At 42.0% G+C, this 14102-nt stretch overlaps 1 protein-coding gene across 7 annotated transcripts in view; it reads left to right on the top strand.

Annotated features, from left to right (window-relative positions):
* Positions 1-11144, top strand: part of spag9b (sperm associated antigen 9b) — a 38108-nt gene extending 26964 nt beyond the window's left edge. For 5 of the 7 annotated variants that reach the window (XM_051416707.1, XM_051416709.1, XM_051416711.1 and 2 more), the window contains 17 exons: positions 250-306; positions 1505-1684; positions 2645-2774; positions 2895-2984; positions 3252-3413; positions 3521-3692; positions 3831-4040; positions 4247-4403; positions 4856-4984; positions 5069-5149; positions 5256-5323; positions 5422-5570; positions 6286-6457; positions 6590-6703; positions 6834-7013; positions 7385-7513; positions 7609-11144. In XM_051416707.1, coding sequence (XP_051272667.1) covers positions 250-306; positions 1505-1684; positions 2645-2774; positions 2895-2984; positions 3252-3413; positions 3521-3692; positions 3831-4040; positions 4247-4403; positions 4856-4984; positions 5069-5149; positions 5256-5323; positions 5422-5570; positions 6286-6457; positions 6590-6703; positions 6834-7013; positions 7385-7513; positions 7609-7727 — 2299 coding nt within the window. In that variant the 3' untranslated portion in view covers positions 7728-11144. Of the gene's footprint in view, positions 1-249; positions 308-1502; positions 1685-2644; positions 2775-2894; positions 2985-3251; positions 3414-3520; positions 3693-3830; positions 4041-4246; positions 4404-4855; positions 4985-5068; positions 5150-5255; positions 5324-5421; positions 5571-6285; positions 6458-6589; positions 6704-6833; positions 7014-7384; positions 7514-7608 lie in introns of all 7 variants that reach the window. The other 2 variants (XM_051416708.1, XM_051416710.1) reach the window with 2 other exon arrangements.
* Positions 11145-14102: the final 2958 nt, after the last annotated feature.

Genomic DNA, 14102 nt, shown 5'->3' with positions numbered 1-14102 from the left:
ACATTAATTATCTACAACTGAGTAAATCTGCCTTTTTCTTTCTTTCTGCCTAATTTGTTGAAATTATTATGAAGTGCTGCTACAATTGAACACAATTTTCCAGGTTCCTTGCCTTGATCCTTAAAACACGCATACACAAAAAGCAAAATACAAAGAAAAAAACTGTCTGAATATGGTTTGATGTAGGAACTGACTGAATTAAACTGCATGCTTTTGATGAGGTTTAACAAAGTGAATTCTCTCTCTCAGGGCCTCAAAGGAGAACCCAGCTCTACCAGAGAAGAAGAAATCCAGCCTCTGGCAGTTGTAAGCTCCTCTTTTCTTTTCAGTTCAGCTCTTAGAGACCAACAGTGTGATGACTGTTTATTTATACGTTTCATTTTGCTTTTCTTTTGTATTCCATGTTGTATGGTTGTTTTCTCCAGGATGTAGGTAAATCGTTGACATGCCAAATGGTGTTTATCTTGACTTTGGTGATGTTTTCATCTTGACTACAAACTCTGAACAGAGGAGAGCCAGCCAGGGAGCAGTGGCTCTGATCTCAGATCTGAGCTGCTTTACTGTCAGAAATGTCTTTAATTCTTTATTAAGAAAGTTGTAAACATGACAGAAGCTTTAGAGGGAACTGAGGCTGGGACAAATCATTCGCTAACAGAGGAATTAAATCTGAAAGACTAACTTTCTGTTATCTGATCCTGGCTCTCCTTTGTTGAGTGTCATAAGGAATGAGTTTGGTTTGGTTTGAAGGATATGTGCAGCAGGTTTTTGGCAACAGGGTTTGGGACATTTGTTCATATAAGAGAAGCAAAATCTGATACATCCACCATCTCTCCTGCCCTGTTTCTGTGTGTCCCTCTATATTCTGCCTGGTGTTGTGATGTCTGTGTGCAGGAGGTGTGTTGGGAGGGTTGCTATGGGGATGGGAGGGAAGACAGGAATATGGGTGGAGTGTGTTGGTCAAAACAAGGCAACTATGCTCATAAAGATAGACTTACCAGAGCCTATGTATAACCTTTTTAACTTACAGACTTCTGCTATGAAAGTATGGATTAGAAACATGCTAAACATGTGATGCTCTGTATAGACTGTCAGGTGTAATGTGATAAATATTTCAGTGCTCCCACTGTAGGGTTAAGGGGAAATGAAAAGTGTTACTGTCCAGGCCTGTTTTGCTCTGTGTTGTTGACTAACGTCCTAGACGGTGCACAATATTAACCCTGCTCTCTGGCATTGAGGGAGGACAGCTGCTCTGATGCTTTGCTGTGTGGGAGACAGGTCAATGGGATGTTTTACAAGTTAACGGGACTATGCACATCAATGTCTGATTGCTACCTGTATGAAAGCTGGCATGGTGTGTTGGCATGGGAAAGGTACCTTTTTACCCTTAAATGTTGAACCCTGCCCTTTTCCGCTGGAGCTACTGCTTGTGTCCACCCCTCTATACGTTTGTCTGTGTGCTTTCTCTTTCTCTTTCCTCCCCACTTCCCCGCCCTTACACCTCCAGTTTCAGCCGTTTGTTTAGCTCGTCGGGCGGGGCAGCCAAGAAGCCGGCGACGGAGGCCCCGGTGAACGTCAAGTACAACGCACCCACCTCTCAGATTCAGCCGTCCGTCAAAAAGAGGAGCAGCACCCTGCAGCAACTGCCCAGTGACAAGAGCAAAGCCTTTGATTTCCTCAATGAGGAGTAAGTCAGTGAAAACATGACATGATACTATTGGTCCATTTTGGTGACTCAAAAGCAACGAGCAGTAATAAAAGGCCACTCATGAACTGTGAGAGCATCAACCCTCTTAAAAAAGGATGCTAGGATTTTAAATTCAACTTGACATTTTACATTTTTGAATTTTACTCAAGCATAAAGACCGTTTAAACATTTTAATGGCTTCCAAAGTTTTAAATCAGACTGCTGTACTAACCTAGCGTCTTTTAAACCTGAACTGTCAGGTGCAGTTCAGTTGAACTCTGGTGTGATTTGCAAGCAAACTTACCAACCACAGGATTTTGTGAGAATAGATATGTGATTTTAACATGAATTCAAAAGCTGAACTGTTGTTAAGTCTTGATCATAAACTGGGAGGACAGTGATCTCCTGATCTGTAGTCTATAAGCAATGTACAGCACAGTCCACCATTTTGCAAATCATCTGGTAACTGTGGTAACATGTGCATCAGCATGTGAGTGCAGATTTCCCCTGATACATCAGGGTTAAAGCCATATTCATAATATTATGATAGGAAAGGCCTCTTTCATATCCCATTTCTATCAGTTTATCCCTGTTTATCCCTGTTTATGAAGACATATAAGACCTATGAGGTTCAGTCCTGACTAATAATACTCAATAGTTATTTCTTTGAGGTCTCTCATTGTCACTGGACAACATAAATATTCACTAAAGTACAGAAGGACTTGCTGTCAGTCAGTGAAATTTGATTTCCCCCACGTGGGTCCAAGTAAGACCGATGATGATGGAGTTGTGAAGTGTGAACACAAACTGGACAAATACTAAAAGACATTAATGTATTATGTTTTCCAGACCAAATGATATGAACTACAATGTTTTAGAAAACCCTTTCAACAATTTTTTAAATGTTTATTTTAACTGTCCAAGACGTCTTTATCAGTGAGCTGTTGTTTCGTCCCGCAGAGTGGCAGCCGATAGCGTGGTGTCCAGGCGAGAGCAGAAGAGGGCTCAGTACGAGCAGGTCAAAGCCCACGTCCAGAAGGAGGACGGCAGAGTGCAGGCTTACGGCTGGAGTCTGCCTAAGAAATACAAAGTAAGGAGATAAGTTGCTCTCTGTTTCCCTTTAGATGATGTTAGAACTATGATGGGATGTGATGTGAGCTACAACAGAAAGGAGCTGTAATGCGATGATGCTGTTTTTCTTTTTTTTCAGGCCAATGGTGGTCAGTCAGAAAGTAAGGTGAAGAATCTACCTGTTCCTGTCTTCCTCAGACCACTGGATGAGAAAGATGCTTCTATGAAGGTATTTCCTCCAGCTTGTTGGTGCAACTACATACAAGATGTCTTGTTAGCTTTCATCCTCAACATTACATACACATCTTTTTATTTGATGTAACTCATATAGGAAGGTATATAATGTTGGTATATGTTGACTGAAGCTGCTGATGGCCCAATATTAGCCAGAAAACTGCACTGAATGTAATTATGGTTCAGTTTCTTAGCTGTTGTAGTTTGACAGGGATGCGTTGATATATCTCAATGTATTTACCTGCTGCAACTGTGTTTTCAGCTGTGGTGCGCTGCTGGTGTGAACCTCTCTGGAGGTAAAACCAGAGACGGAGGTTCCATCGTAGGAGCCAGCGTGTTTTACAGCGACGTGCCTGGACCAGAGAGCCCTAAAAAGAAAATAGGATCTCAGAGCAGCCTGGAGAAACTGGATCAAGAACTCAAGGTACACAAACACAAAGATTCTACTCTTTTAAAATCATCCCATCCCATGAGGATGGTACCTGTAGCTGCAGAAACACACATTCACATACACACACAATCTTGTTACAGGATCAGCAGAAGGAGTTGCGGCATCAGGAAGAGTTATCGTCGCTGGTTTGGATCTGTACCAGCACCCAGTCCACCACTAAAGTTGTCGTCATTGACGCCAACCAGCCTGGAAACATCCTGGAGAGTTTCTTCGTGTGCAACTCCCACGTCCTCTGCATCGCCAGTGTACCAGGTCAGTGCCTGCCACACACAGGAAGAGAGGATTTTATGACATCAGAGAACTAGTTTTGCATCCAGTGCCACACAGGGGAATTGCACCAATTATGAGGAACAGCATGTTTTCTTATTCAAAATGTATGTTTTAATGTAGGTGCAAGAGAGACCGACTACCCAGCTGGTGAGGAAGTAGCTCCAAACTCTGAGACAGGACCAGCAGGAGATGGCAGCTCACAACCAACCAATAGCAGCTCTGCGGGTGGCGACGGCGTGCTGGGAGGCATTACTGTTGTCGGCTGTGAAGCTGAGGGAATAGCAGCAGTTCCTCAGACAGCAGTCAGTCCAGAAAAAGATGAAGAAACTGGTCAGATGTTTACCTTTTGATCCCTTTTCTGTCTGACGTTAGCATGCATTCTTTGAGATTTGGGCCGCATTTATCAAGTGAGGAAAGGATGAAATCTGTTATCATTGTGTGTATGCCACATACAGTAACAAAGCTAAAATGACACCATGAATATTACCTACACATATGAGTTGGCTCAGTTTGCTAAAAGATGATTGTCTCTACAGAATCCAGACCAGCAGAGGAAGCCACAGAGGCAACGGAGGCCAGCGCGGGGCCAGCTGACCAAAGAGAGAGTCTGAGGGGAGCCTACACCGAACACGTCTTCACCGATCCGCTGGGAGCTCAGCAGACTGCAGAGGCTCTGGCCAACTACTCTCAGAGGTAACATCAGGAGGCCCATTACCCACCACAATGTTGTTACAATCCAGTCTGTCCAATAAAACTGCCAATTTTATCAGTGCAACCATAAACACTGAGCAACAACATCAAATCGCTGTAAAACCATTTACTGTTTGGTCATGAAACCTATGTACATGTTTGTGTGATGGTAAATTATTATTGCAACACATTAAAGCTTGTACATCGCTAGTTGGCTGGGTGTGTGTTGTTCCCTCAGCCACCACTTATTCTCTTTAAAAAGGCTGTAACATTGTATCAGTGGAAAAGAAACCCATACATCCAGTGCTACCACTGTCACTGCTGATCAAACTGACTTCCTGTTTGTTCTCCTTGTGTACTGACTGTTGTATGACATCAGATGGGGAAGTATTCACTCAGTTTGGTGGTTAGAAGAACTGTACAAACGCTGCATCTCTGTTGTGTCTGATGACCAGGGAGAGTGATCTGTTGAAAGATGGAGTGAGTTCAAACCCCACTGCGGAGGAGCAGGACCTGATGAGAGAGGAGGCTCAGAAAATGAGCAGTGTTCTGCCCACAATGTGGCTGGGGGCGCAGAATGGATGGTGAGTTTGAAATGTTTGTTTGAGCACACATTTATGTAAATGGCCAGAACTGAAGAAATCTGATGGTTGACTTTGTGATTCTAGTGTGTACGTCCACTCCTCTGTGGCTCAGTGGAAGAAGTGTCTCCATTCTATAAAGCTGAAGGACTCAGTGCTCGGCATAGTGTAAGAACATTGAAATCAACAACAGATTTTCCATTTCACTCCTGTGTTTCTGCTTTTTTGAATGTGTAACAGGTGCTTTTTGAAGACATTTGTCTCTCTCCCACAGGCACGTGAAAGGCCGTGTACTGGTCGGCCTCTCTGATGGAACTTTAGCCATCTTCCACAGAGGAGTAGGTGAGGGGACACAAGCTTTGCAACAATAAATAAGTCATTTGTACTTGATGTGGGATTTCTCTGTAAATATAACCATTGACTACCTGTGTTTGTGTCAGATGGACAGTGGGACCTGACCAACTACCATCTGTTAGACTTGGGGAGACCCCACCACTCCATCCGCTGCATGACTATAGTACATGACAAGGTGTGGTGTGGCTACAGGAACAAGATCTATGTGGTGCAGCCCAAAGCCATGAAGATAGAGGTAACTTATCCCTCACTCATTTGTTTTAATGCTAGTGTGTTCAATTTAGAGTTCTGTGCAGGTATTAAACCCAGACCCTGTGCCTTTCAGACCAGACCAGACTAAACCCGCCTGGTACTGGCCAAACTCTTGACCTGAACCCGGCCCCAGACCAAGGCGGTATTTAGAGAGGTAGTGGGTCCTCTTCTACAGAGTCCACCATGTTGAACCGCCATGTTTTTACAGAACGGACAAACCAAACACTTGTTCTACATAGGTCCTTACAGGTTTTTAAGCTACCTGTAGGCCACCGTAGTTTCTCCTACATGCTTGAAAGGGGAGGATGAAATGCCACTGAATCCTACACACTGGTGCCTTAGCTGACTGCTAGCCCACCATGCTAATGCAACGCACAGGTTACGCTCTGTCTCTCTTCCTGCTCCCCATTGGGTATTGCATATCTACTTGGAACACATGACATGGATCAAAGCAGACAATGGCAGAGATAGAGAGAGAATTGTCTTTTAAAATCATCCAACGCAAGCCCAAAGCTTTATGCAATAAAAACGTCCCAGACCTGACCTGACACACAGCCGTTGTCGGGTCCGGTTGCTGAAAGGTTGAGTAGAAAAGGATTTAGTTACATTATAGTAATTTTGCCCTTGAGCCATGAAATCAATTTCCTGCATTCCTCTTACGCTCTTCCATGTCTGCGTATTCCCTTCTCCTTTTGCAGAAGTCATTTGACGCCCATCCTCGTAAGGATAGCCAGGTACGTCAGCTGGCCTGGGACGGCGATGGAATCTGGGTGTCCATCAGACTGGACTCCACTCTCAGGCTGTTCCACGCTCACACCTTCCAGCACCTTCAGGACGTCGACATCGAGCCCTACGTCAGCAAGATGCTGGGTCAGTTCACTCTTTCTGACAATTAGATTTCTGCAAGTATCCATCCATTCATGAAACTCAAAGACACCTGATGGACATTTGTTCATCAACTCAGATTTTGTCTTGAATGTGTTCTTTATATTTATTTCTCAGGTACGGGGAAACTAGGCTTCTCTTTTGTGAGGATCACAGCTCTCATGGTGTCGTGTAATCGTCTTTGGATCGGAACTGGAAATGGAGTCATCATCTCCATCCCTCTGACAGAGAGTGAGTTTGTCTTTGTCTGTATTCAGGGGGATACTCTTCTCGATGGGGTTGTCTGTGATTTAGTGTCTGAAGTGTTTTGATTTGTCTCATCCGTTTCTGTCTCTCTCTCCCACTTCCACCATTCCATCAGCCGCCAACAAGGTTACCAAGGCAGCAGGTAACCAACCAGGAAGCGTGGTGCGCGTCTACGGTGACGACAGTGGTGACAAAGTGACAGCGGGAACGTTCGTTCCGTACTGCTCCATGGCTCACGCTCAGCTCTGTTTCCATGGTCACAGAGATGCTGTCAAATTCTTCACAGCTGTTCCAGGTAAACAAACCACACTGCACGCTGTTTGACCTTTGCACTTCTACATTCCAGCGTCACTCCTTGGATGTTTTTTTTTATTTTCCATTAAAATAAAACAAAAAAAGCAGCAGCTGCTGCTGCCATAAACTAATGATGAAAATTATTTTGGTGTAATAGCAAATGAGATTACACTATCAGTAGGGCTTCTGTATGTGTATAAATGTTTAAAAAAACTGTTTCCTTCTCATATTACTAAATGCAGATTGAAAACCAGTGAGCCAGAGAGCTGAGGTCTCATTTAAATACAGTATACTAATAAGAAAGTCTGCACCATAAAAACACAATCTGGACTTGTTTGTTGTTATTTACAGTTTGTGGCTCTGTGCTTTCAGGTCACGCAGTTCCATCTGCGTCCTGCGGAGAGGCAGCAGGTGACAAAGCAACAGATGCCGCAACTCAGGAAGGAACTAAGTCTGTGTTGGTGATGAGCGGAGGAGAAGGCTACATCGACTTCAGGATGGGTGAGTTTGCAACACGTAACGGATAAAAAGGTCATGGTAGCCGCTACAGCGGATCTAGAGACAGATGTGATGTGATGTGATGTGTATGTCTTCAGGTGATGAGGACGGCGAGGTGGAGGAGGGCGAGGAGCACCCCATGAAACTGCAGCCCTTCCTGGCTAAGGCAGAACGCAGCCACCTCATCGTGTGGCAGGTCCTGGCCAGCGAGGACTAAACTCTGACCTCGGGACCCCCGAGGCCTGATTTGCCTTGTCTCTAAATCTCGCTGCCGTGGAGGAGTTCAGGTGGACGACTCCCCCTCTGCAGGCACGAGTTTAATCAGCACTTTTCTTTTCTTCCTCAAACCTGAACAATGAGCGTGAAACAAGCAAAAACTGCTCTGAGAGCTTACTCAGCGGTAAACTGGACTGGAGCAGTGCGAACAGATTCACGCTAACTGCATGTTATTGTCTTACTATTAGTCCTTTTCTCTTGTTTGTTCTTTTTATTTTTTTATTTTATGGATTTGAATTTCAATCTATTATAATGCCTCTTTCTCTTTTTAATATGATTTGAGGTAAGCCTGTTATTGGATACAGAACTTTTTGTTTGTTATATTTGCAACAGATACAATGAATTTTTTCCGAGATTTGCAGGTTTGATTACTGTGTGCGCACGCTGGACTCAACTTGACATTAAATCAGTGGGTCAAGACGGAAAATAATCACCTGTGAGCTCCCCTGTTGCCCTTCAATAATGTAAGACTGGGGCAGTCATATGTGGGAACCAATCACATGGGATTGCTGTTGAATCCCAACTCATATTTCATGTTGTTTCCCATCATTTGAGAACTCGGCTATTGATTGTATGCAAGACAAATTTAATTGATCGCCAGTGGTCTCTAGATCAGGATTCATTTAAGTCAAATGCAATTCATCTAATTTACCATTTGTTTGAGCAGATGGCCCTGTATTTATCTTAATATTCAAGATAAATAATAATGGTAGTCCGAGTTTATGTCTCTCATTACCATTAAGTTTTTGTTGCATTATTCTCTGAAAAATAAGTACCTGGAAATGTTTTTGAAAGGTAATTTAATAACACTGCTGTTCTGAATGTATTCCCAGAATCCTCAGCCTCTTCTAACCATCTGAGTGAAGAAGTATTACGTGTGCTGCATTGTAAAAAACAATTTTTAACCCGTTCTCAGAACAGAGCTATGTGTTGTTAAATTACCTGCTAACAGCATGGCTCTCAGGTCTGTCGCTCTGTCCATCACTTCGATCCAGACTCAAATGTCTCAACAACTACTGGTACAGACATTCACGTCCCCCTCAGGATGGGTTCAGACTTAGTGGTCCTCTGACTTTTTCTCTAGTGCCACCATCAGGTCTAAACTTCACTTTGTCCAGTACTATTGTTTATGACCAAGTATCTGCAAGTCTAATGACATTCCCAGCAGCCTCTGCTGTACTTTGTGTCTTATGCTAATTAGCTCATTTTAACATGCTAACACATGCTGAACATGGTGAACGTACCTGCTAAACAGTAACATGCTAGCATTTTCATTGCGACCATGTTAGCATGCTAACATTAGCATTTAGCTAAGGACAGCCTCACGGAGCTGCTAGCATGGATATAGTCTAGAGATGTTCCAACATTGATATCAGCATTGGAAGTTCCTCCAGTACTGCCTTAAATGCAGCACTGTCTGTGCACTGATCTGACACCACGCAGTTTATTAGCCCCAAAACGGGACCCTGCTGCTTCCAAGCAGTTGTCCAGGATGGTGAAGTCATGACCTACCCAACTCTGACTCTTACAGAGGGTTAAACCTGAGACAGGTCATACAGCAGTGATAGCAATCATACAGGCTTAGAAGTATTCACTTGTTTAAAAAATAACAATATACAGTGTGTGTATATAAATATATATTTTAACGCACATGTATCAGATCAGTACGTATCAGAACATCACTAATATGGTCTTCAAAGATCAGCAGGTCCTTATTTTTCAGAAAATGGGATGCTTAGCTCTGAGACTTGAATGTAATGATAATACATCGGAGGCACAAACTGGAGCCTAACTAACTCACTGACAGAGTTCCATTCACCAAACCTGCAATTATGAAATGAATAGCAGCAGCTGCTGCGACATCCAGCACTGCGTACTGTAAATCCTCCCTTCCTTTGAGTTAGCTTCGGTTGCAATGCTGAAAGATGGATAGACCACAGACTTGTATTTAATCCCATATTACATGAGAGTCGTCTGCTCTCAGTCTGCCCACCAGCTCCAGCTTGTAGACACTTTATAAACATGCCTTAGGTATCAAAGGTTGAAAGGACTAACTTCCAGGCTTTTCAAGTGTGACAAAGTATTTATTTTTCCTTGAAAGAATGTTACGTTTGCTACCAAAGGATAAAGAATTAAAGATGGATAGTTTGCCACATGCTGAAACAATACTAGAGTCTCGTCTAACTCAGCACCTCTGATCAGCATGTTTGAGTCTGCCTCCATGTAGATAACATGCAAGTTTTTGTAACAGAAATCCTGGTGTATAGATAAAATATATTTTTAGACTTTCATATTAGGAAATCGAAATATTTTCAGGGTGTGAGAGAAGAGAATGTGCTGGACCTGTTACTATGATAGGATAAAACAAGCAGCCACACTGAGGATTACCTACCCCCACCCCATCTAATCCTTGTCTTGACATTTAGAGGTCAAAATTTCTAACGGTGACATTTTTGGTTTTGCGGCACTGCTCTGCCCCCTTTGTACAAGATGATGTTGTTTATTTGAACTCCTCAGTGATAGCCCCTCCCGACGGCAAACAGATTATCTCAGAAAATGTTTTAAGGTTTATTTTTATTAACTTTTTTTTTAAAATGTCTTTTAGACTGTACTCTGTGTACAGTGCACAAGATGTTTCTTTGGGTGTAATATGTGTTTCTGGCCTCTGTGTACCAGTACACTGCACTGGTATGTTCTTTGTGTTGTCCTCTTTGTAATGAACAGTATCAGAAGAGGCCTGTCCTCATCATGAGAGTGCGTGTGTGTGTGTGTGTGTGTGTGTGTCTCTTCTCTCCAGGAGAGGAGAGAGCGGTTTAGCCATTGCAGTATTTATTTACAATGATTGAGCCTTTGCAATTCAGAATGTATCTTTGTACATTGAATATGAATATATATATATATATATGATTATATATGTATGAAACATGAAAATGGCTTGGGTTTATTGTTTTGACAACAGTTGTTGCTGTTGAAATGAATTTGTTTTGTAGGGGTTAACCTCACTCAGCTATGCACTATGTCTCCGAGGGGAGAGGAATGGGGGGGGGGTTGCTTCAGACCTGTTTCTTTTTTTTGTGTAGTAGAAACCCTGCAGCCTGTCCACACAATCAGTTTTCAGCTCTAATGCAGGAAAAAAAAGTCAAACTGAAGTCAATAAGCAACTTCATCCCACCACAGCATGATAGTCTCGCCCTCCCCCACAGGTCTGCATCAGCCCTCTCATCTGCATATGCGTGTCATTAACTTGGCAGAGAATTTCTCTCTTTCCAGTTGGCAGTACACACGCCATCTTGTACTTTTACAGCATCTTTAGCCTTACTTATTTTTAACAGTCAATTAAAGCAACTTTTGTGGGCAAGTTTTGTCTGCTTGTAATGTTTTCACTGCAAAGATTTTGGGATGCACTTTAGAGCTGAAGTTTGTTTTGCCATCTTTGACTTCGACCTTGCAGCACCACAGGAAACTTAAACAATCTCTGACCCACCAAACGCATGTTTCAAAAATAATCTATTCTAATAATATTATAACATTCATAGGTATGTTTTCATTAATGTATAATCACCTGAATATAGGAATGGTTGTGTTGTGTGTGTACCTTATAATGAGCCATTTTTCCACACCAGGGGTTCCCTTCTATGGAGTCCGCCATGGTGAACCATCATGTTTCTACAGTAGCCCAGAATGGACAAACTAAAGACTGGCTGTGGATAGGGCTTTTCATGCTTTTCGAGCCTGCTCTAGTTTCTCCTTCACACTCCACAGCCCGTTCTCATTCCCAGGTAAAAACAAATAAAGACACAAGCGCTGTTCAGTTAATTTCAATCTGCAACTTCTCTGCTAGATACCACTAAATCTCACACACTGGTCCTCTAAATCCTGCATGTTGTTATCGAACCTGGGGCACCACGCTGAAGACTCAGCCTCCTTACATGGATCTACCGGGTTAACTACCAAGGCGTCATCACCATTTTTTGTCAGTTTCTTTAATTTTATTTAACGGACTCCCAGTAATGTTTTCTATACAATAAGAGGCTCACACAGCCTATCTGCAGATATTTAAACAATATTGTTTTACTATATGGAAGCTCATTTGTAACAAAAAAAAACTAAGTAGCAAATTCCAACTGAAAGAGAACCTTCTAGAAAATGCTAATTTTGTTATTTAATAAAGGACTTGCCTGCAGTCTTATTTGACACTATATCGACGTACATTTATTTTCAACACATACCATACAAAGAAAAGATATTTCGCTTTGTTTATGGTGCTGGTTTTGTTTTTTTTGTTGTTGTTTTTGCTTTTATGAAGCAGTTTAGTCCTGGTTCAGTTTGTCTGGCCCTTCTTTTCTGATATTTCCCTCAGCTCTATATACTACGACAGTATTGATTCTGATTTTGCTTTTGCGGTGCAGATGTCATCTCTTGTTTGGGTAAATATCTATCTGCAGATACCGTCAGTATCAGACCCACATCAAAAACGCATAGTGCGTAGCAGCTTCTACACACACTCCTTCCAGGTGGTCACATCACCATGGAGAACCTGCACACTTTTCTTTACCAACACTAGGTGGCATGCTTGAACAGCACTGTAATACTGTAATACGCCCAATGACTTTATTGGAAGGACAGACTCACCCCTCCCCTGCCTGTGATTGGTCCACCACTGTTCTATTCAAGGCCTTGGTTTCAGCCCTTTGAATGAGGCTGGATTGGTGTTTAGCAGGCTGAGAGACAGATAGAGAGGCTTTAATCTCTTCCCGAGCTCTTAGGAGAACACTTGGCTGTCATGGATCACAGTCATGATAGTGGAGTAGGAGGTTAAGTAATAGATATACAGAACAGTATAGTATGCCTGGTGCCTGGAGATGTCAGAGTTACATGTCCTTTAACTGCTGTTAGAGATCAATGAAGACAAGCACCAAAACAAACAACTACAAACTGCTGAGCGTGAGAGATTGTTCTTCAACCTGAAAATATTAATAAAAATAACATAACAGACAAAATAATCTAAAGAAATAGTTTAACATATTGGGAAGTCAAGCTTCATTTAGTGTTATTTTGCAACACAGGTCAGTAGTAGCCCCTTCATGTTACACATACATAGAACATATATATTTAAATTTGAACATAATAAAATAAAATGTATACAGTTACTAATGTACATATACCTATACTCGTATGCACACAGAGTACAGTATGTCCAATGTCAGTGTAAAGTTCCAAGTAATCTATTTATGGTGGGGTGCAGAGGATGAATTAAAGGGTCTCACAGCCTGAGGGAAGAAGCTGTTCTGTAGTCAGGTGATAAAGCAGCACTTGGTTTTCCAAAGTAAAGAGAATGCAACTACCAGCACCATTTTAAATAATTAACATGTTCTATCCAAGTGTAAACCCACCGTGATGTCACCCATTGGTTTGTGAACTTTTTGTGGAGCCAGAAGTTACCCTATTTGGATAAGAGGGTAGAGTTATTATATAGTATTACTATCCTGATTGGATCTGACTGAGGACCCGAGGGTGCGGTGGAAGCAACTTGTCAATCACAAGGAAGCCATGCCGTAAACCATACTCTGCTTTATATATCTTGTCTATTTTTCTCTAAATTGGGCCATAATTTACAAAATGGTTAGTAGGGTCATTTCAAGCTTCCATAGGCTGGCAATTGAACTTTTTTTTGCAGTGCCGTGCTGGCCATTAGAAAGAAGGTTTAAGGCACTAATGCACTGGCTTCTCTTTTCAGAGCCGGAAGCTCTGTCCACTATTTATACAGCCCATGGTTATATCTCATTGGTTTAATCCATATACAAACAGAAATGTAAACCATTTGTGGTTTTATTGAAGTCACTGAGTTTTTTTTACATGAACTGTAAAACCACAACCTGTTTCTGCATTTCTGTTTGTTCAGAGTAAACAAACAAGATATATATTAATTAGTGAGTTTAAGAGGTCCTCAGAGTAACATGACGCAAACGTATGGGTAAACAGCAAGTATATCTCCAGGTTTACACAGCAACATTTAAAGTTAAAGCATTAGCTAGCCTTAGCTAGCATTAGCTAACATTAGCCACCATGCTCACCATGGTCATACCATAGACATATAAGTAGACGCTGCATTGGCCAGCAGATTGTACATTAACGTTGCCGCCATATTGGACTGGGCGAGACTGTCCTGTAAACAAATACAAGTCAACTGGCAAACTGTGATTTTCTGGATAAAAATCAGTATAACATTTACATTTCTCAACCAATTCCATTGAGTCATTTCTATATTCAAAGATTTATGATATATGTGTAATTAAATTAATTCTATAATTCTATA

Source organism: Dicentrarchus labrax, unplaced genomic scaffold (assembly GCF_905237075.1).
Source record: "Dicentrarchus labrax unplaced genomic scaffold, dlabrax2021, whole genome shotgun sequence".
Taxonomy (NCBI): Eukaryota; Metazoa; Chordata; class Actinopteri; family Moronidae; genus Dicentrarchus; species Dicentrarchus labrax.
This window is presented reverse-complemented; position numbering and strand designations above follow the sequence as displayed.